Source organism: Myotis myotis, unplaced genomic scaffold (genome assembly GCF_014108235.1).
Source record: "Myotis myotis isolate mMyoMyo1 unplaced genomic scaffold, mMyoMyo1.p scaffold_m19_p_19, whole genome shotgun sequence".
Lineage (NCBI taxonomy): Eukaryota > Metazoa > Chordata > Mammalia > Chiroptera > Vespertilionidae > Myotis > Myotis myotis.
In genome coordinates, this window is record NW_023416323.1 from 17,567,133 (window position 1) to 17,594,094 (window position 26,962).

General features: G+C 40.1%; 1 protein-coding gene across 1 annotated transcript in view; it reads right to left on the reverse strand.

Annotated features, from left to right (window-relative positions):
* USP10 (ubiquitin specific peptidase 10) overlaps positions 1-26,962 on the reverse strand; it is a 63,542-nt gene that overhangs the window by 18,257 nt on the left and 18,323 nt on the right. Inside the window, exons 2-4 of the mRNA XM_036345266.1 lie at positions 26,186-26,254; positions 14,206-14,266; positions 9,794-10,828 (exon numbers count right to left, since the gene is read on the reverse strand). Coding sequence (XP_036201159.1) covers positions 9,794-10,828; positions 14,206-14,266; positions 26,186-26,254 — 1,165 coding nt within the window. The remainder of the gene's footprint in view (positions 1-9,793; positions 10,829-14,205; positions 14,267-26,185; positions 26,255-26,962) is intronic.

The window sequence follows — 26,962 nt, forward strand, 5'->3', positions numbered from 1 at the left end:
CTTAGAGCCATATTATCACAACAGTCATAATTTCCAATGTGTGCCCAGAATGGAAATTACTTAATATAAACACTACAAAAACCCCTGCATTTTCAAATAAGCATCAATCCCAAATGAACATTCAGCATGACACCTATAAATCTTTGTCATGGTATTTTTATATCTAGAACCAATTAAGTTTTTACAGAACTGTAAGACTCAAAATCAACTGCCTAACCCGGGAACTCTGTTAAACGCCATGCTGCCCTTGGCAGAGCCCTGTCTGGGCACCAACTGCTGGAGGCACGGAGATGGAGAGGTGGAAATGGCTGAGCGCGGCCCTGCTGCAGGAGAGCTTGCAGCCAGGGAGGGAGGGACATCACAGGGCAGGCGAAGCTGAAAGGGGTCAGTGGAGGAGATGCTCAGCCCAACGCAAGGACTGGATAAACCCTGAGGCAGCCAGGGCTAAGGACAACAAATGGCAGCTGATACCAGAAGCACGTCCCCAGCTGGGATAATAGAGCCTTCTACCCACAGAAGAAATACAACAGGATGAGTGGAAAGACTTTTTGTTCTGTGCTGTGATGAGATAATGAGTTTACTTTTTAGAGGTGCTGAAAAGAGGTATTCAGATGACACCAGTAAATAGTACACTTACAATCACAGACCAGCAAGTACATCTCTATACTTAACACACACACAGGCCCCTGCAGCTTGGGCTGGAAGTGTGCACTCTGACAACACATGCAGCAAGAGAAGCAGCACCATGTCTACGCGACAGGCCAGGAGAACCCTTAACAGTGATCCAGAAGGACAGGGAATTTGAACTAGTAGACGGGGCAGAAGCAGGTTTCAGGGTCTCAAGGGCATAGGAGGCGAAGTCTTCTAGGGTGAGGGTTTGGGGTGAAGGTCCAAGAGGAAGGTGGAGAAGGGGCTTGATGACATTAATTCCTATTCAATACAGACACACTGGGGGAAAATGGAAAGAAAATGGCCAGGGACAGGTATGAAAGATCTAAAACTTCCCTTCCATGTCAACTGTTATAATAGACTCAAAACACAAAATAACCAATATATTTATAGATAATCAAAAGCACTCTAAATTCACATCTTGTTAAACAAAAAAATCATTTATGACAAGGCTAACTCCACTCTGAAAAAGGAAGCAGGTACAAAAACATTAAGAACTGCTCTCAGCTCCACTGAAAAGCCATCTCCTCTTATGTTCTTAACTAAGCCACACACCCAGTATAATCTGCACCCCTGGAGAATGAGACATTCAAACCCTATGGAATTAAGAGAACAGATCCAACTTAAAATTGACTACTAGCTGACTTCTTTCCAACGTTCAGCTGGGAAACAGCATGTATTGGTTGGATAGAAATCTTTAGTTTCTAATCAACCCTCCCCTTAACTGATGCCAACTTCTGCCCATTACTTTGGGTTTGTGTATTTTAAGGAGCAAGCAGGTAAAAAAGCCATTTCACTGTCCATCTTCCACAATATGAAATTCAAGTCTCTTAGCATCACCTAGTGGTTTCTTCAATAACTGCAAGTGACAGAACATTCCAAGTAGACCTCTCTATATATAAAAGCCTAAGCGACCGTTTGACCAATCTCGCTATGACGCGCACTGACCACCAGGGGACAGATGCTCCGACCAGTAGGTTAGCTTGCTGCTGGGGTCCGGCCGAATGGGACTGGGCAAGATGGGCCGGGCACTCCCTGGAACCCTCCCGCCGTCCCTCCCCAGCCCTAATTGTGCACCGGTTGGGTCCTTTGGCCCGGCCTGGCCTGTCTGCACCCTCTCACAACCCAGGGCCTCTTGGGGGATGTCGGAGAGCGGGTTTCGGCCCAATCCATGCAGGCCAGGCCAAGGGACCCCACCAGTGCACGGGCCTCTAGTCTATATAAATATATATAGCCCTAACCGGTTTGGCTCAGTGGATAGAGCGTCAGCCTGTGGACTCAAAGGTCCCAGGTTCTAGTCATGGGCATGTACCTTGGTTGCAGGCACATCCCCAGTAGGGAGTGTGCAGGAGGCAGCTGATCGATGTTTCTCTCTCATCGATGTTTCTAACTCTCTATCTCTCTCCCTTCCTCTCTGTAAAAAATCAATAAAATATATTTTAAAATATATATATATATATATATATATATATACATATATATATACATATATACATATATACATTCTACTGTTCGTTATGATGTACACTGACCACCAGGGGGCAGAAGCTCAACGCACAGGCATGGAAACATGAAACAGACTGATGAATCTCAGAGGAAAGGGAGGCAGGGGGGAGGGCGGAAAGAGATTAACCAAAAATCTTATATGCATACTAGAGGCCCGGTGCACAGATTCGTGCACCGGTGGGATCACTCAGCTTGGCCTGTGGGGATCGGACCGAAACTGGATTTCCAACATCCCCCAAGGGGTCCCCGATTGCGAGAGGGCTCATCCCAGGCCAAGGGACCCCAACGGTGCACGAATCTGTGCATGGGGCCTCTATTATATATCTATAAAATTAAAAACGCAAAAACTCTGAAACAATGTAGAACCACAGGATTCATTAGTAAATGTACAAAACTAGTTTATTCTTAAGTCTTTAGCATTCTTTAAGCCTTCTGGTACAATATTCATTAATGTAGATTAACAAGTCTTTACAGATTTAGGAAATAGAAACACTGAACAATCTAGAGTTTCCTTAATGATTAAGCTGTTATTCTAGAAAAATTTTCTCTACTGTGGCAAGTCTTCCATAAGCTAAAATACATAACCATTCTGTTAGTACTATCTTCCAAAGATCCTAAACACCACTCTCAAAGTAAGATTGGCTAACAAATGGAAACAGTCTTTCATGAAGGCATCTAAGTTACACACTGTATCTCCCTAGCAACAGACACTATCAGTGGCTACCTTGTAGGGGGGGGGGGGGGGGGTGTAGCTCCTTCCCTAAATAGACAGCTCATAATAGACAACACTTCACATTGCTAAGTACTCAGCTGAGTCTTCCCCGTCCTGGGTAACAGAACTTCATGGCCTGTCACTAACCTGATAGTGTCATCCCTATTGGCTACATCAAGTCTCCTCCTCATCTTTTGCAAATGATTCCTTCTCTTTCTGCTAATAAGAGCTGACATCTGTTCCTTTCCTATCTTATTCCGTAGACAACTCTCAAGGCAAGGCCAATTGTTACTCACTGACCTAGATAGTGAATGGCATACTGTAAGTACATATTAGACCAGGAATGGGGAAACTTTTTCCTGCCAAGGGTCACTTGGATACTTATCACATCATTCATGGGCCATACCAAATTTAAAAATTAGCCTGCTATATTTGGTCAAACTTTTAATTAACTCACCCCTAATGCCTTGGCAGGGCCAAGCCAGATTTCACGGGCCTTATATGACCCACGGGTTGGACGTTCTCCACCCCTGTATTAGACAGTAGCATGGGATGAATTAACCAACTGGAGACTGAAGTTATTGGTTATGGTAAATGGCTGCATTCCAACTGGACAGAAATGATCCAGTACACTTTAAAGGTCATTCTATCACATAGTTCAGAAAGCCCCCAGGAGGACCCCTGGGGAAAAGCAGGCAAAGGCAAGGGTCCAGGAAGATAAACCAGACACTGGGGTTCACACCCTGGCTCTGCCACTTCATTCATTTTACACTCTGGAGCAGATGACTTCACTCCTTCCTCACCTGTAACAGACTGTACCATGATCAGACATGGGGGAAGCTACTGTGTGATAATGTAACACAAGTACAGAAAACTCCTAGCAGGGTTGTCAGCTCATTACAGACACTACATAATCCTTATTAGAAAACTAGAGGCCCAGTGCATGACATCTGCGTACTGGGGGGTGGGGGTGGGGCGGAAAGGGGGGGTTCCCTCAGCCTGGCCTGCACCCTCTTGCAGTCCAGGACCTTTGCGGGGAGCAGGCCTAAGTCAGCAGGCAGACATCCCTGAGGGGTCCTTAGCGTTGCTGCAGAGGCAGGAGAGGCTCCTGCCACCACTGCTGTGCTAGCCAGCCAGAAGCTGGGCTCGCTGCTCCTTAGCACTGCCTCAGAGGCGGGAGAGGCTCCCACAACCACACCAGCCGTGAGCCTGGCTTCTAGCTGAGCCCCCAGCACCCCCACGCCCGTGGGTGAGCCCCCAGCACCCCCACGCCCGTGGAAGTGCACTGACCACCAGGGGGCAGCTCCTGCATTGAGCTAGTGCACGTCATAGTGACTGGTCATTTTGCTGTTCAGTTGATTTGCATAATAGGGTTTTATTATATAGGATAAAGCACTAATAGGTTCTCAACCTTCCTAATGCAGTTGAATACAGTTCCTCATGTTATGGTGACCCCCAACCATAAAATTATTTTCATTGCTACTTCATAACTGTAATTTTGCTACTGTTATGAATCGTAATGTAAATATCTGATATGCTATATGGGTTTTCCGATGGTCGTGACCCACAGGTTGAGAACCGCTGCACTAATATTAATTTATGGAAAAGTTTTAGAGTACAATTGTCAGTACTCCAAGAAGAAATGTTAGCTTAAATTCCTTAAAATTAAGTTCTGCCAACATATATTAATAAAGTTCCATTTCAAAAAGATTGCAATATTGTAAAAAATTACAATTTTCTTACTGACTAGGATTTTCTCTTAAGACCAAATATCCAAATAATTTAAAGGTTCATTTTTGTAACATATTGTACATTCTATCACAATTTGCCCAAATAATTTCAATAACCCCAAACTGAGACAGACACTAACTTCTGATGAAGTTTGTCGGTGCACTTCTCTTCTCCCTCCTAGTAAAATAGCACAGATGCAAGACCATTCTAATTTCTGTCATCACCCGTCACTATTATTGAATCCTGTTAAAATGAATGAATCCTATTTCTATAATTCAAAAGTCAATTATTCGTGACTTGCAGACAAGCCAGTATAAATGCTGCTTTTAATTTTTTCATAACTCATAGCTCTATTTAAGTTCCTTTTCTAACAATATCACCATTTCCTTCACTATTTCATTCCTAGCCTAAAGTCCAATAAGCACTATAATTATAAAAGTAAAAAGAATCAAATCCGCCGAAACCGGTTTGGCTCAGTGGATAGAGCGTCGGCCTACGGACTGAAAGGTCCCAGGTTCAATTCCGGTCAAGGGCATGTACCTGGGTTGCGGGCATAACCCCAGTAGGAAATGTGCAGGAGGCAGCTGATCGATGTTTCTCTCTCATCGATGTTTCTAACTCTCTCTCTCTCTCTCCCTTTCTCTCTGTAAAAAAATCAATAAAATATATTTAAAAAAAAAAAAAAAAAGAATCAAATCCATGCCCTGACTGGTTTGGCTCAGTGGATAGAGCGTCAGCCTGCGGACTGAAGGGTCCCAGGTTCGGTTCCAGTCAAGGGCATGTACCTTGATTGCGGGCACATCCCTAGTAGGGGGTGTGCAGGAGGCAGCTGATCGATGTTTCTCTCTCATCAATGTTTCTAACTCTCTAGCCCTCTCTCAAATATATTTTTAAAAAATCAAATCCAGAAAGGACAGTCATAAAGGAGAGAAGGCAAAGTTATTTCCTGAAACTAAAACTTTAAATCTGACATGTGGTCCCAAGTCAGCACTCTTAGTAAGCTATTTTCCCTTCTTTTTAGGGCAAATAATCACAAGTTTATTGTAATGCCAAACTTTTCCCTTCTTTTCAATCATCACTGTTGGTATAATTTACTACTCAGACCCATTCAGAGAGTACCTTTCCTAAATGGCTTCTCCAGCCCACCTTTCCCCCAGCAGTGAGTGGGCCTCCCCAAAACAATGATACTGGAATGGAACAAATGCCAGAAGGACTCCGTATCACAGACATGAGAAATTGAAACTGATGTCTTCACTTTTGTAATAGCTCAAACACTAAATGGCTGGATTAAAGTTCAACTTGGTGAAATCTGGCATACAGAAAAAATGAGTGATTAATACCGTTTCTTGTATTTTACAAGACATATATAGGAGCTTGCATGTTGCAACATACCATTTAAATGAAATTATTTATAAACTCAGTGGCAATTCTAGCACTGTAAAATTTTAAGTCAATACAAGCTATGATTATTCCTATACACATTTTACACATCAAATTTTGTTTTCCTAAAATCAGGATTTAGAAGTCATACTACCATTTATAATCCATGAAAACGCAAAGTGCAGAACTTTCATTGAGTCTTTCACTCAATAACTGGTCCCATAATTGACATTCTGATATGCTGACTTATTTTTCTGTCATCTTCCTAATCGTCCAGAACATTATCCAAGAGTTCCTCTTTTCCTCATTACATCACTATGGAAGAACATGTGCTATCTTGGTTATCTCATCATGTGGAGGACAGCAACGCAACCCAAATGTACCACTGATTACAGATCGGCTTATGTTTTTATTTAGTGGAGGGGCTCTCAGTTTAGTTCTATAAAACAAAGACACAGCATAAACATCAGTGAGGACATATACATATCGAATCAGATATGGATTGAACTCTCAACTCACAAGGGTGGATTCCTGCCAACAGGTGCTGTACCTCTTTTTAGCTTAGGGCAGTGGTCAGCAAACCGTGGCTCGCGAGCCACATGCGGCTCTTTGGCCCCTTGAGTGTGGCTCTTCCTAAGCCTTAGGAGTACCCTAATTAAGTTAATAACAATGTACCTACCTATATAGTTTAAGTTTAAAAAATTTGGCTCTCAAAAGAAATTTCAATCATTGTACTGTTGATATTTGGCTATGTTGACTAATGAGTTTGCCGACCACTGGATTAGGACATGCTACATTATCGCTACTTTGGAGAATTTGAAGAGAAAATGCAAACTATTTGAGAAATCATTTCCCAAGGGGGAGGGGGTGAATATAAATATGATTTACAAACCACCAAAACAAAGATCAATAAAAGGCTAAATTTTTGTTTACATTTCAATTAAATATGAACACAAATTCATTTTCCTGAACAGATTCAACCTGTGATAATTTTCTTGCTCTCTCCATTACTGGTGTTTCAGTTGAAGTGTTCTTCCCTTCAGAGTTTAGGTTTAATAGAGTTAAATAGAGTTTATGTTTAAGAAACAGCCAATGGAACAAAATGCTCACAAATAATCTACACTGTGAAGATGGCCCTGCCACCCAGAAGTTGAAGCAGAACCCATTCATGTAATGGTTAAACAGTCTACGAATAATCAAGAGCTGGTTGTATTCCACTTCAAAAGTCCTTACATATGATCTGTATTCTTTACAGTTCACTTGTCATCTCACTTGTGATTGTACAAAAGTTAGCTGAACAGAGACTTAATGACAGGGCTGATGATTCGGAAATGCGAACATCCAAAATAAATGAACCTGAGATAAAAACAAATTGGCTGTGGATATTGATACTATCCTAAGAATTCAAAAAACAGTTGACAATGTCTGAACTGTTCTCTTCTCCCTCTTTCCCAAAAGCTAGTAAGTATGATGATAAACATAAAAATTACTCTCTCAGTAGAACCAGCTAGATGCTAATGTAGAGCAAATGCGATGATAACCAACATCAACAGATATTTTAATGGAGCTAGAATTTCAGTCAAATGCTGCTTAAAATAAGTGGGCCTACACTTAAGTGCCCATTTAAGGACAATTTGTGATAGTGAATCTAACATAGCAAATTGGATGCATTTTTTATCACTTTTATAAAGTAAATCTGTAAGTAGGAGACTATGACAACGGGAAAAATATTCCAAACAATACCATTTTACCTAAGCTCTATATTATTCCAGTGTTATTTAATGTGACTACTACCACTGCATTATCTTACAGAAAGTAATACTGAGAACTGTCAGCAAACCACGTTCTATATTTCTAAGGCTCAATAAACAGGCTCAAAAGAACAAAGTATTTTAAAAGGAACTAAACTTTTGCTCAGATAATTAACTCATCTTTGTAACTGGCCTAATCAAAATAGGATTAAAAAAATAAATGAGGGGGGAGACACACCACATTAATTCAAAAATAATTATTTGGATTGTAGCAATGCTCTCCCCTAATACAAGTAACTAAGAGCTCCTACATTCATAGTATTTTACAAAGCAGGTTAACATTAGATTTAGCAGGTTAAGTAGACTTCAACACACGTAGAACAAAGCAAACTATGTATCAATCCACATTTAAAGTTATATGACTATAATGTTTTAAAACATTTGAAATGAAGCTTTTCTTTCTTATTGTAACTAAAGATTGAGAAAATTCCCCAGGAATGAGAGGTTTTCCTTTGTGAAGTAATTTTTAGGAACAAAAGTATAACTACAATGACTTCAAGACTTTCAACTTAGAATGCACATTTTTAAAAGCATCCCACCATGCATTTATCATTATAGGTTAAAATAAGCTTTTAACTTAATCTATACAAACTTATACTGCCTTATCATGTTAACAGCATTTCCTTGCAAGGAATACATTCTAAAAGTTATAATAAAAAGAGAAATCACCTGGCTTTTAAAAATAGGTATAAAGTCTAAAATGATGACTGGCCTATCAATTATCTCCTCTTTTTAAGAGAACTGCAGACACCAAGAGTATTCAAAATAATGTATTTTGTATAAGGAATAAAATGCTAACTTAAAAAAAAAAGTATTGCTTGCTGTCATCTTACTGCCATCAAAAGGATGTTTTAGGTCCTGGCCAGTTTGGCTCAGTGGATAGAACGTTGGCCTGTGGATTCAAGGGTCCCAGGTTCGATTCCGGTCAAGGGCATGTACCTTGGTTGCGGGCACATCCCCAGTAGGAAGTGTGCAGGAGGCAGCTGATCGATGTTTCTAACTCTCTATTCCTCTCCCTTCCTCTCTGTAAAAAATCAATAAAATATATTTTTTAAAAAAAAAGGATGTTTTATATTTGATGGAATTGTGACCTTTCATAAAAGGGTATACATTTTAGAGCTTGCTATTGCATTCCTCCTCATTCCTGGTAATGCTGTCAGGTGCTCCAAAATGTTAAATCAGAAGGTATCACAGGAAGCCTCAATAAGACAGCTTATTTTAACTGGGCTAATAGGGTAAGAACTCATTAGCATAGGCTACTAAACATGGTCTGATGAAACCTGATGAAATAGCTCTGGCCTCCTAGATACATATAAACATACATGCTCCTCTGTATTTACGACTTCCTACTTTAACTTAAAAAGTTTCAAATTATGCTGCTTTACATTTTTATTGTGAATTGGTTCTACTTTTGAGCCTTAGCACTTCAAAATAAAACCTTAACTTTGAGTCAAACTGTTAGGTATTTTTTGTGTGTCAAGAGCTAACTTCGATGTGTTAAAACTAAGTAAAATCCATTTACTCAATCCAAAAGAGGCATTAAAAAGAAAAACCCCAAATGCTTTCTTATATCTTAAGAAATATAGAAACAATGCAAAGTGAGTCCAAATCAGGAATTATACCAAAGGTGTACAATAGGTGTAACAGATAGGACAAGTCACAATGGAGCAGAAGTACTTGATCAAAGGGCAAGAAATGGAAATGTCATTTATCAATAGAAAAGGACTGGTAACAGAGATTTTTTCAAATAACAAACCTATGACAACCCCCTCTCGTTTTGTTTATATATTATTTTGCTTTTAGATAACATGTAAGGCACAGGCATTCTTCAAAAACTCCTATTAACAAACAGGTAATCTACTATTGCTCTGTGTAACAATCTATCACCACAGTTTATAAGCCCGGACTGTCTCAAACTTCTCCCTCAACAGGCGATAAGATCTGCTCCCCTCTTCACTTTCGACCTGTATCTTTTGAACGATACCTGCAATCTTTATGGCTACAGGATCCTCTGAAACTGGAACAAGCCCTTCCTTGATTTCAGCCTGCTTTTCAGACACCAGGGGAGATGTGGCAGGAAGGGAATACTTAGTTTCCACAGAAGCCACAGGCGAGGAGGAAGAGGACTTAGAATCATGGAAAAGACTGGCCCATGACTTAGGCTGACTGACAGGAGTGGTGCCCGCCACAGAGGCCAGGGCCTCGGCGGGAGGGGAAGCTCTCTCGGCCTTAGCTGGGTCCGAGTCCGTGCTTTCGACAGTGTGCAACTCCATCCCATTGGCAGCTGAGCCCTCACCCAAGGATTCAAGTATTTGTCCGTTAGTAACGCCAAGGTTTTCAGTAGTATCAGTCCCAACATAAGGGTGAGCCACAGCTGTCCTCAACAGGCTGTCCCTGTCAGCCTCTGCAGGAAGGCAGGACTGTTCAAAGTTAGGCCCCTGGCAGCCCTCAGGTGGCTCTGCAGTCCTAGCATTGCTGTCCAAGGCTCTAGGGAAAGAACCTCCAGGCACAGCGCCACTGATGAAGTCTGTGGAGTCCTGAGGGCTGCTACAAGTCCTGGGTGTTCCCAGCAAGGGCATATCGCCCATCAACTCTACATCCTCTGTGCATATGTGGTTCAGGATTGTTAGACTGGCATGGCCATTGACCATGGGGGAAATATTACCCTCGCTGCCATCTTTCAAGTAACTATAATATCCAGGTGGACGTTTTTTCTTCTTTTTACGCTCCCTTTGTCCAAGACCACCCGAGGTGCCATCGTTTTCCAAAACTTCCGCTTCTGCGTTGGAACTGCCATCCAGATCAAGGGCAGAGCCTGGGTACTGGCAGTCAATGGAGCTGTAGTTGGCTTCTTTATCTATGCCATCAGGGGTCTTTTTGGAAGTTGTGCAACTAAGAATAAATTCAGGGGCCTGAGGGTTCAATGTGCTTGAAATACTGTAGTTGGGAGTTCTCTGCAAAGTGTCATTGGATTCAATTACTTCATTAACACCAAACTCAATTCTCTGATATTCTTGTCCTATTTAGAAAGAAAACAGTCAGTAAACATCCCATTAGTTAAGAATACAGCAATACAAACTATAAAAATATCAATAATTATTTTCTCTTTAAAAACTGAAACACTAAAGTCTTCTTCTAATGAACAAAGTTGACATTTTATTTCTCTGCTGAATAAATAATTTGCTAAAGTAATAACTATAAGATTATATTTAATTTAGGGATATGAAAAACAGCTTGAATTTATCTTCTACTCTCAGGGTAGCTAATGGAGACTTCCAAAAGGTAGAAATTAAAATTATAATATAAAGCAAGTAAGATTCTGCCTGTCTAAAAACACCCCTCAATGAAAAGTGACTCGACTAGCTTTCATTATGCCGAGAGTAAGGTATAAGCTTTTTAGACAATTAAAAGAAAATCACGCCCAGCCAGAGTTGCTCAGTTGGTTCAGCATCATCCTGTGAACCAAAAGGTCGTCGGCTCGATTCCCGTTCAGGGAACAGACCTGAGTTGCAGGTTCAATCCCCAGGGAAGGCAACTGATCAATGTTTCCCTTTCACATCGATACCCTTCCCCCTTCCCATGAACTTTTAAAAATCTCTTTGGAGCCTTCCAATACTTCGTCGCAGCTGACATCCTAGATATTCCATCCATTCTAAGATGTGCGTTTTTTTCATAGTTCTTATCTCTGAAATTAGGTTTAGAATCAATTGTGTCTTTTAACAGACACCAAGCATCAATGTAAGCTTATAACTGATAAAATAAAGTTATAAATAAATTTTGCAGTTAAGAAAAGAGCACATGCCTTATAATTCATTTTTAGTGTATAACTGAAGATTTCTCCAAGTCTAGCATAAGAGGCCAACTTTTTTCAAGGCATGTATTTCAAGGAAAAAAAAATTATAATATATACCAAAAGAATTATGTTCCATTACAGAGTACTAAATATATTGGAAGTCTTTTTATAGAAGGCTTAAAAACACTCCCAGAGAGAAGCCAGTTGTGTGCAAGTTAGTGTGGGGCAGGGCCTAGTCTGCTAATTCTTCATTTGTTTTAACAAAACACCCCTTCCTTGGGGTTGGATGGCTGCACAACAACAAAAAGTTCCTGAAAAATGACTACTGACAATAATTACACTAACAGTAAGTTTACATGGGGGGGGGGGGGGGGAGAAACATTGATCAGTTGCCCACTGTACATGCTCTGGCTGGGGATGGAACCCACAACCTAGGTATGTGCCCTGACTGGGAACCAAGCCCACAGCCACAGCCTTTGGGTATACAGGACGATGCTCCAACCGAGCCCCCTGACCAGGGCAACAGTTCCTTTTCTTACCCAGGAATTCTCGGCATGGACACACATGTACACTGCACCGCAAGGCAGAGGTTAGCACAAAGCCCTGTCAAACTGAAAGACTGGTAGAAGTCCTGCAAACTAATTCTTTGAACATCCCTGTCAATATAATGGGCACATGGGAACTCGATGCTCAGGTCAGACACGCTGTGGGTTTGTTGGGAGAAGGAAACCCAGCTCAAAGAAAACAATTAATCCTCACATGGCGTTTCTCCAAGTCTGCTCACTGCAGCACTCGCAGTGAAGCCTCCGATCTCTAGCCTATGCCACTGCGAAGATGGTGGGGGCACTAACTGAACTAGAGAGAAAGGTTTAATACGAAAGGAAAATAATCAAACAGCCCTAACCGGTTTGGCTCAGCGGATAGAGCGTCGGCCTGCGGACTCAAGGGTCCCAGGTTCAGTTCCAGTCAAGGGCATGTACCTTGGTTGCGGGCACATCCCAGTGGGGAGTGTGTAGGAGGCAGCTGGTCAATGTTTCTCTCTCATCAATGTTTCTAACTCTCTATCCCTCTCCCTTCCTCTCTGTAAAAAATCAATAAAAATATATATATATAAAAAAGAAAAGAATGAAACAATTTAAAGCACTGAGTAAACAACGGCAGCATGCTCACTATGTGCAAAGTACATAGACACAGAGAAATCCAACTGACTCAGATAAAAACACTGCTGCAGAGGCTGGGCAGCAGGGAAAGGGCCTTTGGGTCCCTCTAGCTTCATTTATTTTATTCTCAACCTAAGCCATCATTAGAACTGCTCTTTCCCTAAGGTTTCCTGTATCATTGTTTCTTATAAAACTGCTGATAATTTTAGATATAACCACTTTCTGGTTTTACTATAAAGAGTTTAGTAGCCTTTTCAATGTTTACATTTAAACCTAAATTATAATTAAAACCCCTTTCACAGGTCTGACCATGTTAACAAAACAGGGAACCAAAGAAAAGGTCTAGCGTTCAGCTTCTCCAAAGCCAGCCAGGGCCTTTGAAGTGAACCAAACTGAAAAATGGTCTAGACCAGCCGTGGGCAAACTAGAAATGAATAAAACTATTGAAAAAAAAGACCGTACCCTTTTATGTAATGATGTTTACTTTGAATTTATATTAGTTCACACACAAACACTCCATCCATGCTTTTGTTCCGGCCCTCCAGTCCAGTTTAAGAACCTATTGTGGCCCTCGAGTCAAAAAGTCTGCCCACCCCTGGCAAATTTGAACTGTGCGGTGGTAGCCTGCAATACGGGCCCTGCTGTTATTTGAACATCAGGCACTTAATACAAAATCTCTGCATCTCAGCAAGCACATCTTCAGGAAGAAGCTCATTGTCTATGACAGACATCAAAAACAAGTAACAAGTCAGAAGGTAAAGGGGTTACCTGAATTCCCAAGAACATTCGGGACAAACAGGGTCATAAATGTAAAACTGCAGGAACAGATTCAAACCGCCACTGAGCCATGCCAAGAGCACATGCTCAGAGATTTGCCAGCTCAGGGCCCAGCAGCCTCTGCACCCAGACTGAAAGAACTCTGACAAAAAGCATTGGCTATGATGAATTGGTAATGGAAAAAAAGAACTGAACTACTACTTCCTTAACTAAACCTTGAATGTCTGACACTATGAAGCATAGAATAAACTTAAATACACTAGTCAAAGTGGTTCAGTGATTAAATCTACTACAGTTTACAGCCAAAACATCAAGGTATAAGGGAATGTTTATTCAAAAAGCATGAACAGCTCTGGCTGGTTTGGCTCAGTGCATACATAGAGTGTCAGCCTGGGGACTGAAAGGTCCCAGGTTCCATTCCGGTCAAGGGCACATGCCTGGGTTGTGGGCTCGATCCTCAGTCGGGAGCATGCAGGAGGCAACCAGTCAATGATTCTCTCTCATCATTGATGTTTCTATCTCTCTCTCCCTCTCCTTTCCTCTCTGAAATCAATAAAAATATATTTTTTAAAAAAAGCATGAAGAGGAAAACACTGTTTCCAGGTGACCTGTCCGCCCAGCACGTATGGCCAGAATCCACATCAGGGAAATAAAGAAAAAGCTTACCATCGGGTAGTTCATCTGCAGCCTGTGTGCCACACAGAACTGATCCATTGTATGGAGGAAGCTGCATGGGGAATCAGAAAAATTTTAATTCAACAAAATGTTAAAACCCAACACATGCTACTTCATTAAAGCACTTCACTAAAACTCTTTATCCCTGTAACTTTTCATGACATTTTTACCAAATACACATGGAAAGACAGTAAAAGTAAATCATCTTCACTTAAGAAAAAAATATCATAGGAATACTTTAAAATATGTTATTAAATAGATCCAAAAATGAGGCCAAAAAAAAACCAAAACTACAACTGACAAGTAAATCAGTTTCAATAAAATGCTTATGCGATATCCTTTGTTTCACAGGATGCTGATGACTGCCCGTAAACACCACAGCCACCTATCTCTGTCCACTGGTAAAGATGACTTAGTGACCGTCAGCACTCTGTGTTCACTATCACTACATGTCAGCACAGCCAGGCCTGTGGGTAGGGGATAGAGAAAGCCCCCTGGGAAAGAACAGCCTGGGAACTGTGGATTCCTTTTTAATACAATGCTTTAAATGACCAAATTAATAGCTAGAAATCACATTCCTTGTTTGGAAAAGATCAAGCAAAATGGCAAGTGTCTACAGAAAGGTATTATAAATACATCAAATTGTTCTTCTTCCCAGCTATTCCATAATATCTAAGAGCTGAAAATGTTTCAAATGCGTATGTTTGAGATAAGAAAGTTAGATGGGAAGGGAAGTAGAAAAATAATTATTACCTGAAGGCAGAACAAAATAACAAATAACACAATGCTTCTCAAGCTCTGCTTGCTGCAGCACTGGCCATACAATGGGCCCCGCCTGCGTGGGGTCCCAGAGCCTGCAAACACTCAGAGGCGCTCAGGTGATCCCCCTGCCCACTACTGCTGAGAACTACTGCTTAAGTGGCTTCCTCAACCGATTTCTCCAACTAACTCTTAGGAAGTCAAGTCAATAATCAGAGATAAAAGCTTATCGCTCCAAGAGTAAGTTCTCTCCCCAGAGAATTAATGACAAATAAGAAGCTGAGAAAATGTGGAGTTATTCAAAAGCAAATGACGGCTTTCAGGATTTAGGAGCTGCACATATTTCCACCATGCGGGGGCACCCCAGTAATCTTCACACTGACACAAAAGGAGAAAGCATTCTGTACCCAGAGATGTGCTACACCAGCTTTGCACCTGAAGTGCAAAGACCATTCATTCCACACACCATTCAAACACTCGCACCAAGTGCTCTAGCATTTACCGCTGGCGCGAACATAAGGAGCAGAAAGGTGCATTTGAAGAAGCCACAAATCGGAGTCATGTTCCTCTGCAGCCACAGAAGTTTAGCAGAATCCCAGACACAGAATGCCTTCCCTTTTTCTATCAACAACACTGGGGTGCCCCCTGGTGATAGAAATCGATACAATTTTAAGTCACTAGAAGTTGTGTGTGTGTGTTTTTTAATGTCCCTGTATTTCAAAATCTAGTTAAGTGGTAGAAGCAGAATTTGAAAAGTTATCACCCAGCAGACTCCAGGGCAATACTGCCATTTTCTGTTAGTGTGTTTAAAACACTTACTTTGATATACTAATCTGGTTAAGAGTGTAATTATGGGAATTACTGAATGCTGGAATGAGTTCCGGCCCAGAAGAAGTTTGTGTGTTTCTTTTTTTACTCTAGAGCAGTGGTTCTCAACCTTCCTAATGCCACCACCCTTTAATACAGTTCCTCATGTTGTGGTGACCCCCAACCATAAAATTATTTTCGTTGCTACTTCATAACTGTAATTTTGCTACTGTTATGAATCATAATGTAAATATCTGATATGCAGGATGTATTTTCATTGTTACAAATTGAACATAATTAAAGCATAGTAATTAATCACAATAACAATATGCAATTATATATGTGTTTTCCGATGGTCTTAGGCGACCCCTGTGAAAGGGTTGTTCGACCCCCCCTTTGGGGTCTCGACCCACAGGTTGAGAATCGCTGCTCTAGAGGCACATGGACCTTTAATTTCAACAAAACCTCCTCCACTCATAAGAAGTCCCTTGGATATAATAAATATACAGCAGAATAGTCCTGGCCAGTTTGGCTCAGTGGATAGAGCATTGGCCTGTGGACTGAAGGGTCCCGAGTTCAATTCCGGTCAAGGGCACATGCCCAGGTTCTGGGCTCAATCTCCAGTGGGGGGGCGTGCAGGAGGCAACCAATCAATGATTCTCTCTCATCATTGATGTTTCTATCTCTCTCTCCCTCTCCTTTCCTCTCTGAAATAAAAATATATTTTTAAAAAATACACAGCAGAATAAACTGTAATAATTGTTTGCTTAAAGTTCCCGCTTTATACAGCTATTTATAAGAAACAAAATATAAAAACCAAAGCAAAAACATAAAATCTCACACACAAAAGTACACTGAGCAATGTAAAAAACCAAATCTAGTTATATTAGATACAGTCAAATCACCTTAGTCTGTAAAAGTGCTAACAGTCTTGTGAAGACAGGACTTGGGACCTTTGATAAGGTAATGTTTTAAAATCTTTTTGGTTCTGTCACCATTTGTTCTGCTGTCTAAAAGACCCTCACAAACCCTAACTCTCTCCTCTGAAATATTAAGACACCAAACCACTGAAAATAACTGTCCTGATTCTAACATCCCACTCCCACACACATGCATGTGCTGTGCACCTATAGCAGTGATGGCGAGCCTATGACACGTGTGTCACAGGTGACACGCGAACTCATTTTTTTTGGTTGATTTTTCTTTGTTAAATGGCATTTAAATATATAAAATAAATATTAAAAATATAAGTCTTTGTTTTACTATGGTTGCAAAGATCAAAAAATTCCTATATGTGACACGGCACCAGAGTTAAGTTAGGGTTTTTCAAAGTGCTGACACGCCGAGCTCAAAAGGTTCGCCATCGCTGACCTATAGCCTACCTAATGCTATCACGGGCTTGTTATCAGTAGCTGGTTGAGGTCTATGTGTTGTCTCTAATGATGAGAGTCTGGTAAGTTTCAAGAAGAATTAGCATTCTCTCCCTATTTTGAACACCAATAACATGATTATGACTGGGGTTTATAATAGAGTCATTCATAAACTGACTGTACTTTTATTTTTAAATAACCCTGGCTTCTAAACTAGAACACAGCTTTAGAAAAGGTATTTTTAAAATTACCTTTAAAAATTTTATATAGGCATGCCTCATTTTATTGCACTTCATTTTACAAATGCTCTTCGCAGATATTGTGAAGAAAGCATATCAACACTGAGGCAAGACCCTCCACCAACAAAATGATTATTACCCACTGAAGTCTCAGGTAATGGTAAGTGGTTTTTAACAATAAAGTATTTTTAATTAAGGTATACACTTTGGTTTTTTTTAGACAATACTACTGCACATTTAACATACTACTGTAAGCTTTTATATGCACTGGGAAACCCAAAATTCGTGTGACTGCTTTTTTACTACAATATTCACTTTGTTGCAGTGAACTGAAAGGGAACCTGCAATACCTCCAAGGTATGGCTTTAAGATCACTCAGCTGAATCTGTTTCTTCTGATTCTTTTAAACAGCAGTACTGACCAACCTATCTTGTCAGTGGCAAGATTTCAAAAAGCAAACTGAAAGAGAGACAAAAACTCTCAGCTGAGAGGAATGATGCTTTTGTAGAAAGAATGTTTGTATATTTTAACATTTATATTTTTATTTATTTTACTTAATAATTAATTTATTTAATTTAATAAATTGTTAAAATTGAATTAAATTAAAATTTTATTTTTATTTATTTTACTTTTTTATAAAATTGTTTTTATATTTCACATTAGAGGCCTGGTGCATGAATTCGTGCACACTGAAAGGAAATTAATTAGAAGAAATATTTTAATATTGCTATTCACCCTTTCTCTAAAATAGAAGTGTCAACCAAATTCACGATCAACAATGACAGATGGAAACATATGCTTACGACTGGCGCCAGCAAGAGCTTTATAGATAGATAAACTTGCTTAATTAGACCTGCTTTCTGATTTAGCTAAACTTTTTCCAGACCAGTGAAGCACCCCAACTTCTCTTTCAGGTAATTGTCAGCAACACAGCAATAAATATCAACACAAAGCACATCATTATTGTAGATCACACAGAGAGAATAAAGGGTGAAATATTTAACTGCAGCAGTGTTTGTATTCTGTGCAGTGAGAAAACCTGAAGTCATTTTTCAAGTTCCACCATTTCTTACTTCTTTTCAGTCGGGTCAAGTTTCTAAACTTTCTAAATCTCCATTTTCCAGCTGATGATAAGAAAATAGGATTCCACCGAGTCTCCTATCTACATACTCCAGGACTTTCTGTGAGTAGCAAATGAAATGACTTTTGGTTAAAGCAGTGGTTCTCAACCTTCTGGCCCTTTAAATACAGTTCCTCATGTTCTGACCCCCAACCATAAAATTATTTTCGTTTCGACTTCATAACTGTAATTTTGCTACTGTTATGAATCATAATGTAAATATCTGATATGCAGGATGGTCTTAGGCAACCCCTGTGAAAGGGTCGTTCGACCCCCAAAGGGGTCGCGACCCACAGGTTGAGAACCGCTGGGTTAAAGGGTAAAATGTTTGCACCTAGCTATAAAGCAAGCTGTGTTCCTGGGCTGGAGAAACTGCAAGGAGACTAGTCACTAGGGAGAGGAAGCCGGACGTTGCTATGTGACGTCATTACCTGGCACCCACAGCAACTGTTTCCCGGCTGTGCTGTGGGCCGCATTTTGTGCCATGGGGTCTTGGCAGTGTAGGCTGCAATTTGGTTGGGTGTCACTCCAGGGTGGTGGTGGGGCCTGTGTCCCACTTGGGGGAAGCCAAGTGTTACTTTGTGGGCACCAGGTTCGCAGTGCCGTTTCTTTGTAAATGGCCAGTGCACATCACAGCAGCTCCTGCATTGAGCGTCTGTCCCCTGGTGGTCAGTGAGTGTCATAGCAACTGGTCGGACGGTCGGAGGGACACTTAGCATATTAGCCTTTTTTATATATATAGATTACTCAAATTTTGGTTGTTGAGTTCTTGGCCCAAGGGAAAAAAAAGTTCCTAATAGCCAAAAAAATATGAGGAACAGGGCTGGATTCTAATTTATGCCACCTGGTAGGAACAGTACAGATGAGAGACGCAATTTTACCTACAAAGTAAAAGGCCAAACAAAGGATTATGCAGAAGTGAGATAACATTACTCACACACCCACTGACCCAACCATGCATCCCCACATTAAACAGTCCATGTCCTATATTACTATCATACAAGCCCCCAAATATTAATATTTATATATTGAGGATAATAACTCAGCCCAATCATGTTAATTAGCCTATATTTCCCTTTTACAGGTTATTGGACAACATTTGATTTTGACAGACAGCACTTGTTATACCCTACCCCCATACACAATGCATGCTGAAAAGAAACAAACAAACAAAAAAACAAAGACGCCCCACATACTCCCAGTCACACTATGATTTTTTACTGTAATTCATTTTAATGAGACACAGCCATTACTTTTGCAAATAAAAAGTCTGACAGCCTGGCCAGTTGGTTGGGCATCATCCTGTGCACCAGGAGGTTGCCGGGTTCGATTCCCACTCAAGGGCACATGCCTGGGCTGAGGGCTCGATTCCCAGTAGGGGGCTTGCAGGAAGCAGCTGGTCCACATTGCACTCTCACATTGATGTTCTCCCCTGCCTCCCCCCCCACCTCTCGTCTTCTTCCTCCTCCTCCCCCCATCCCTTCCTCTCTCTAAAAATCAATAAACTATTCTTTAAAAAAAAAAAGTCTGACATAACTTTACCACCAGCATCCTTATATCCACTAACATTTATTATATACTAGGTATCACATCATACATTAATGATTTTCCAACATTTCTCTGAAGTAAATAAGCATTCTCCAGTTTTAATTTTTTTTTAAAAAAAAAAGGGGAAGAATGAGATGGAGGAAATTGCCCAAGGCCACTGAGTCTGTTTAAGTAGCGGAGTGAGAAAGGAATCCAGCTCTTCAGACTTGAAATATGGTACATTTTCCACGTTCATATTACCAGGAAAACCCAAGTTTTTAATCCAACACTTACTTGCAAACAGACATTCACAAACCTAACACATATGCACAAACCTGAGAAAAGCTTTCATAAAGTACAGAAGTTGGGCTTTATTGTTTTTCAAAACTTTAATTGCAAAGAGCACTGTTAGACTCTGGCAAGCACCAGCATATTTTACTGTGATTCAAAACAGAAATTATTTAAAACTTGAATCACTGGTAGAGTATATGAGATGAGGCAGGTGAAAACCTCAATTAGACAAGAGATCAAGACCGGAGAACCAAGATGGCGGCATAGGTTAACGCCGGAGTTTGCTGCCTTGAACAACTACTTCAAAAGTGAAACTAAAAAACGGAACGGACATCACCCAGAACCACAGGAACGCTGGCTGAGTGGAAGTCCTACAACTAGGAGGAAAGAGAAACTCATACGGACACTCAGAGGAGGCGCAGTGCTGAAGTCAAATTCTGAGGTGCGGAGTGCATGGAGCGGGCTGGCGGCGGAGGGCGCGGTTGGCGTTTTCAATCGGGAGGGAGTCGCAGACTCTGAGCTCCAGATACGGGCGAGTCTTTAGGGACCCAGACTCAAACGGGAGAAGCGGGACTGTCTGGCTTCGGTCAGAGCGAGTGCAGCTTTCTCTCTGAGTTTTGCAGCGGGTGCTGGGACTCAGAGAGGCAGAGCCCCTGGGGACAGGACTGAGAGCCGCCATAACTGCTCTCTCCGGCCCACCCTGTTGATCCTGTGCGACCCGCCCCGCCCAAGCCCTGCACAGAGGCATTTGCCAGATAGCCTCAGGCAAAGGCTAGATTAGCACCTCCCTAGAGGACAGAAGTTCTCTCACTGCAGACACAGCTGATTCTCATAGCCACTTGGCCTGGAGGTCAAACCCTCCCTGGTATTAGCTACAACAATCAAGGTTTCACTATAAGACTGCGCACAAAGACCACTAGGGGGTGCACCAAGGAAGCACAACAAAATGCGGAGACAAAGAAACAGGACAAAATTGTCAATGGAAGATATAGAGTTCAGAACCACACTTTTAAGGTCTCTCAAGAACTGTTTAGAAGCCGCCGATAAACTTAATGAGATCTACAAGAAAACTAATGAGACCCTCGATGTTATATTGGGGAACCAACTAGAAATTAAGCATACACGGACTGAAATAACGAATATTATACAGACTCCCGACAGCAGACCAGAGGAGCGCAAGAATCAAGTCAATGATTTGAAATGTGAGGAAGCAAAAAACACCCAACCGGAAAAGCAAAATGAAAAAAGAATCCAAAAATACGAAGATAGTGTAAGGAGCCTCTGGGACAGCTTCAAGCGTACCAACATCAGAATTACAGGGGTGCCAGAAGATGAGAGAGAGCAAGATATTGAAAACCTATTTGAAGAAATAATGACAGAAAACTTCCCCCACCTGGTGAAAGAAATGGACTTACAGGTCCAAGAAGCGCAGAGAACCCCAAACAAAAGGAATCCAAAGAGGACCACACCAAGACACATCATAATTAAAATGCCAAGAGCAAAAGATAAAGAGAGAATCTTAAAAACAGCAAGAGAAAGAAACTCAGTTACCTACAAGGGAATACCCATACGACTGTCAGCTGACTTCTCAACAGAAACTTTGCAGGCCAGAAGGGAGTGGCAAGAAATATTCAAAGTGATGAATACCAAGAACCTACAACCAAGATTACTTTATCCAGCAAAGCTATCATTCAGAATTGAAAGTCAGATAAAGAGCTTCACAGATAAGGAAAAGCTAAAGGAGTTCATCACCACCAAACCAGGATTATATGAAATGCTGAAAGGTATCCTTTAAGAAGAGGAAGAGGAAGAAAAAGATAAAGATACAAATTATGAACAACAAATATGCATCTATCAACAAGTGAATCTAAGAATCAAGTGAATAAATAATCTGATGAACAGAATGAACTGGTGATTATAATAGAATCAGGGACATAGAAAGGGAATGGACTGACCATTCTTGGGGGGAAAGGGGTGTGGGAGATGGGGGAAGAGACTGGACAAAAATCGTGCACCTATGGATGAGGACAGTGGGTGGGGAGTGAGGGCGGAGGGTGGGGCGGGAACTGGGAGGAGGGGAGTTATGGGGGGGGAAAAAGAGGAACAAATGTAATAATCTGAACAGTAAAGATTTAATTAAAAAAAAAAGAGAGATCAAGAAAAAAAAAAAAAAGAAAACCTCAATTAACAGTAATGCTTAGGGAATATAGGGTCTGATTATGTTTATCCTAGTTAACTATTTTCTTATCAGAAAATACTAAACTTCAACCCTTAAATTCTACAGAATTCTAAAATGCAGAGATACACTGTACAGTTTTAGGAAATAAAATATATAATTTAGCTTTCACTATATCGCATCTTTATGTTCCTTAAAACCATAACTGTTAACATTAATGAATACAAGAAATAGAGATGGCAGTGAACTATATGCATTTCTAAAATGAAACCTGATGTTTTATTTTCTTCCTTTTTTCTAAAATGAAAGAGAAAACAAGTAACAGATCTTTCTTACATCTCTAAGCTTAAAATAATACTTTCAATGAGTTCTCATTTAATCCCACCGCCATAACTCTAAAATTTTTTTAGAATCCAAGAAGCCAAGGTGAAGAGTAAAGAACTTGCCAAGGTCATGTGTAAGGGGTCCAGCCAGGCCCCAACCCTGGCCTTTTGACTCATTTTCTAAGGAACTAGCTTCTCCTGCCCCATTTTACCAAATAAAGCAACACCATACATAAATATTTAATATGCGTCCAAATGTACAACTGTGTATATTTACTTAATGACCTAAAATTAAGGGATCTAAAAGGCTAGTTAGGTTTCATTAAAAGTTAGCCAAGATTTTACTTGATACACTGTATACTTACTTCTCCCTCAGTGTTCCTTTTCAATGCAATTTCAATAGGTTGTGTGTGTGTGTGTGTGTGTTTCAATCCTTACCCGAGGATATTTTTCCACTGATTTTTAGAAAGACTGGAAGAGAGAGGGAAAGACAGAGAAACACCGATGTGAGAGAAACACATCGATTGGTTGCCTCCTGCATGAGCCCCGGCCAGGGCCTGGGCCAGGGAGGAGCCTGCAACCAAGGTACATGCGCCCTGACCAGAGTTGAACCTAGGACCCTTCAGTCTGCAGACCAATGCTCTGTCCACTAAGCCAAACCGGCTAGGGCTCAATAGTTTTTATATTTAAAAAATAATCTGGAAAAATGTTCCCGGTAAATTTTTATTAAACTAAAACAGAAACCATTAATCACATAAAAGGAGTCCTGAATAAGTGGAGAAATATACCACAATCATGCTTAGGAAAATTATCATAAAGATGTTAATTCTCCTACAAATTCATCCACAATTTTAATGCAATTCCAATTGAAATTTCAATAGGATTTTTCATGGAACTGGAGGTGCTGATCATAAATTCCTAAGGAAGAGTTAAGAATGAAGGAAAGACAAAATAACTTGTAAGTGTAAGAAGAAGGTGTGTACCCTGCTGGAAGATTGACAAGGTTCAGCAATTAAAACATGGTATTGAGACAGAGCAAAAGGGGGACCCAGAACCAACCTAGCATATATGGAGATGTGACTTGAGAGGGTGGTACTACACCTAAGGGCTGAGTTCTAGGTAATGGTGCTGAGACCACTTCTATTGCCATGGAGGAGGGGTTATTAGATTCCCCACCTCACACACATACAAAAATCAATGCCTCAATTTAAGTTGTATTACATGCTAAAGTAAAAACAAAAACCATAAGACTTTTAGAAAAAAACAAATGTCTTTATTAACTTAAGGAAAAAATTTCTTTAAGGGTATTTATTTGAAAACCTAAAATCTACAAACCATGAGGAAAAAGTCAATATATTAGACATTAAAGTGAAAAGTGTACTCTCTTTACCCTGAAAAAAAAAGTGAATCATATATGAAGTTTAACCTCATGCTGCCCTAACCGGTTTGGCTCAGTGGATAGAGCGTCGGCCTGCGGACTGAAGGGTTCTAGGTTCAATTCCGGTCAAGGGCATGTACCTTGGTTGCGGGCACATCCCCAGTAGGGGGTGTGCAGGAGGCAGCTGATCGATGTTTCTCTCTCAACAATGTTTCTAACTCTCTATCCCTCTCCCTTCCTCTATGTAAAAAAATCAATAAAATATATTTTTAAAAAAATAAAAATAATTAAAAGTCCTCAAGCTAAGAGAGATACCTGTAACATGCAGAACCAAGATTATTAACCCTGTAAGTCAATAAGAAAAAGAAAAACACTTGATAAAAAATACAGACAAGAGATAGAGATCGTGTAATTCACAGAAGTGGAAATGTATCACCACAGACATGAAAATAATAAAATAGTGCTCAACTATTTGTAATCTGGGAAATGTAAATTAAAACAATGACAATCTATTTATAATTCATCAAATTAAAATATATTAACAAATCTTAAGTATGCCTATACTGAGAATTAGGCAAGATTTTTTTGCTTTTAAATGAGGTAGAGAAACATCTCATGCACTGCTGATGTTAAAACCACTTAGAGCCCTGGCCAGCATGCTCAGTGGTTAGTGTCAGCCCGTGCACCCAAGAGTCACAGGTTCAATTCCTGGTCAAGGCCACATACCTGGGTTTCAGGTTCATCCCCAGCCTCGGTCGGAGCCCATGTGACAAGCAACCAATCGATGTATCTCTCTCACATTGATGTTTCTCTCTCCCTCTACCCTACCCTGCTGCCTTCCACTCTCTGAAAATCAATGGGGAAAAAAAGATCCTCAAGTGAGGATTAAAAAAAAAACAACCCTAAAACCCACTTAGCAGATAAGCAGTCCCTAGTAAAACTAAAGGTGTAAAGATGTTTATCACTTGCACAACCCAGCAGTGTCATTCCTAGAATATATCCTGAAGTAACCCAGAGGAGCACGAGAAGACATTTCAAATATGCTTATTGCAACATTTTTGTAATAGTGGGAAGAGCTAAAGACCTAAATAGTCCTCAACAAGAACTGTGATGTGTTCAATTAATGGTATTTAGCAACTAAAATCAAAGAACAAAAACAAAATGCATCGGCATAGATAAATCTAAAGAACATTGGCTTAAAAATAAACTATAGCTGAAACCGGTTTGGCTCAGTGGATAGAGCGTCGGCCTGTGGACTGAAAGGTCCCAGGTTCGATTCCGGTCAAGGGCATGTACCTGGGTTGCGGGCATATCCCCAGTTGGAGATGTGCAGGAGGCAGCTGGTCGATGTTTCTCTCTCATCGATGTTTCTAACTCTCTATCTCTCTCCCTTCCTCTCTGTAAAAAATCAATAAAATATATTTAAAAAAATAAAAAAAATAAAAATAAATAAAAATAAAAATAAACTATAAAATGATGAATATAGCATGAGACATTTATGTGACATTTCATATAAAACAATACAATGCACTATCTTTTGATAATACGCATGTAGTAAATGATAAAAACCATCAGAAAACAATACTTACCAATTTCAGCAGAGTTGTTATTTCTGGGAATGGGGGAATGAGATGAAAGAGGGGTATAATGGAAGTTTCAACCGTATCTGTAATGCTTTGCTATTTATAAATATAGTTAAATGTTAATGCAGGGTGTCCCAAAAAAATGGATACACACTTTAATACCTGATTCTATTACATTTTTAAAATGAAATTTATTTTAATAAACACTGCCTTTATAATTATTCAAAGTGTGTATCCATTTTTCTGGTTGGTGGGTTCAGGCATTTCTCATATTAGTTTCTGCACTTTTCTGTACCCTGGAATTCCTTATCAAAAAGCATAAATTAAAAAAGCAAAACTAAAACATAACCATTAACTACATCTACACATATACTCAATAAAACAAAGTTTTGTCTTACCTCAACTGAAGAGCGAGGAGTCACAAAGAATTGATTGAATTCATCAGGGCTAAAATCTCCAAAAATATACTGAAGGAAAAGAGAGAAAGAGAGTCATTGATCACATAAACTATACAAATTATATACTTTCAGAAAAAAACACCATATATTAAAACAATTCTATGATGTATTCAGGCTAGAATGCCCAAGATCCTTCCTTCATTAAATCAAAGGTCTATAAAGTAAGATTTCTAGGTGTCCTATTTTCCAATTACAAACAAGAAAATACTACTTAGCCTTTTCTACAAAACTGTCAAAGAAAACTCTGAAATTGTTAAAGCTTATTTTGAAACAGGTCAGTTTTGTTCACCAAACTCATAAGCAGAATCCTGCTTGCAGGACAATTTTTTGATTCACAAACATTTCCAGTTGTTCCATTTACCTTTCTGCTGACTCATGTTACTACTTCCATTTCAGTGTTTTCTGCCATACAGACTAAAGAAAAGCAGAAAATATGGTTCAAATGGGAAGATAGGAAAATCCAAAAAAAGGAAAATACTAATGATCTTAATGATTTTTAAAAATATGTATGCAATTTTTATCTTTAAAAATCCACTGACACCTGATGCACAGATAGACATATTACCTGACAGACACAAACCTAGCTGTGTACCCTCACTGCACAGAATTCTAAACGTGACTTTCTGAGGGTGAAAAAAATGGTTTAAAAAGAAGAAAAAAGGAACACACACACACACACACACAAAGAAAAATAATGGTTAAACTGCATGGAAGCAA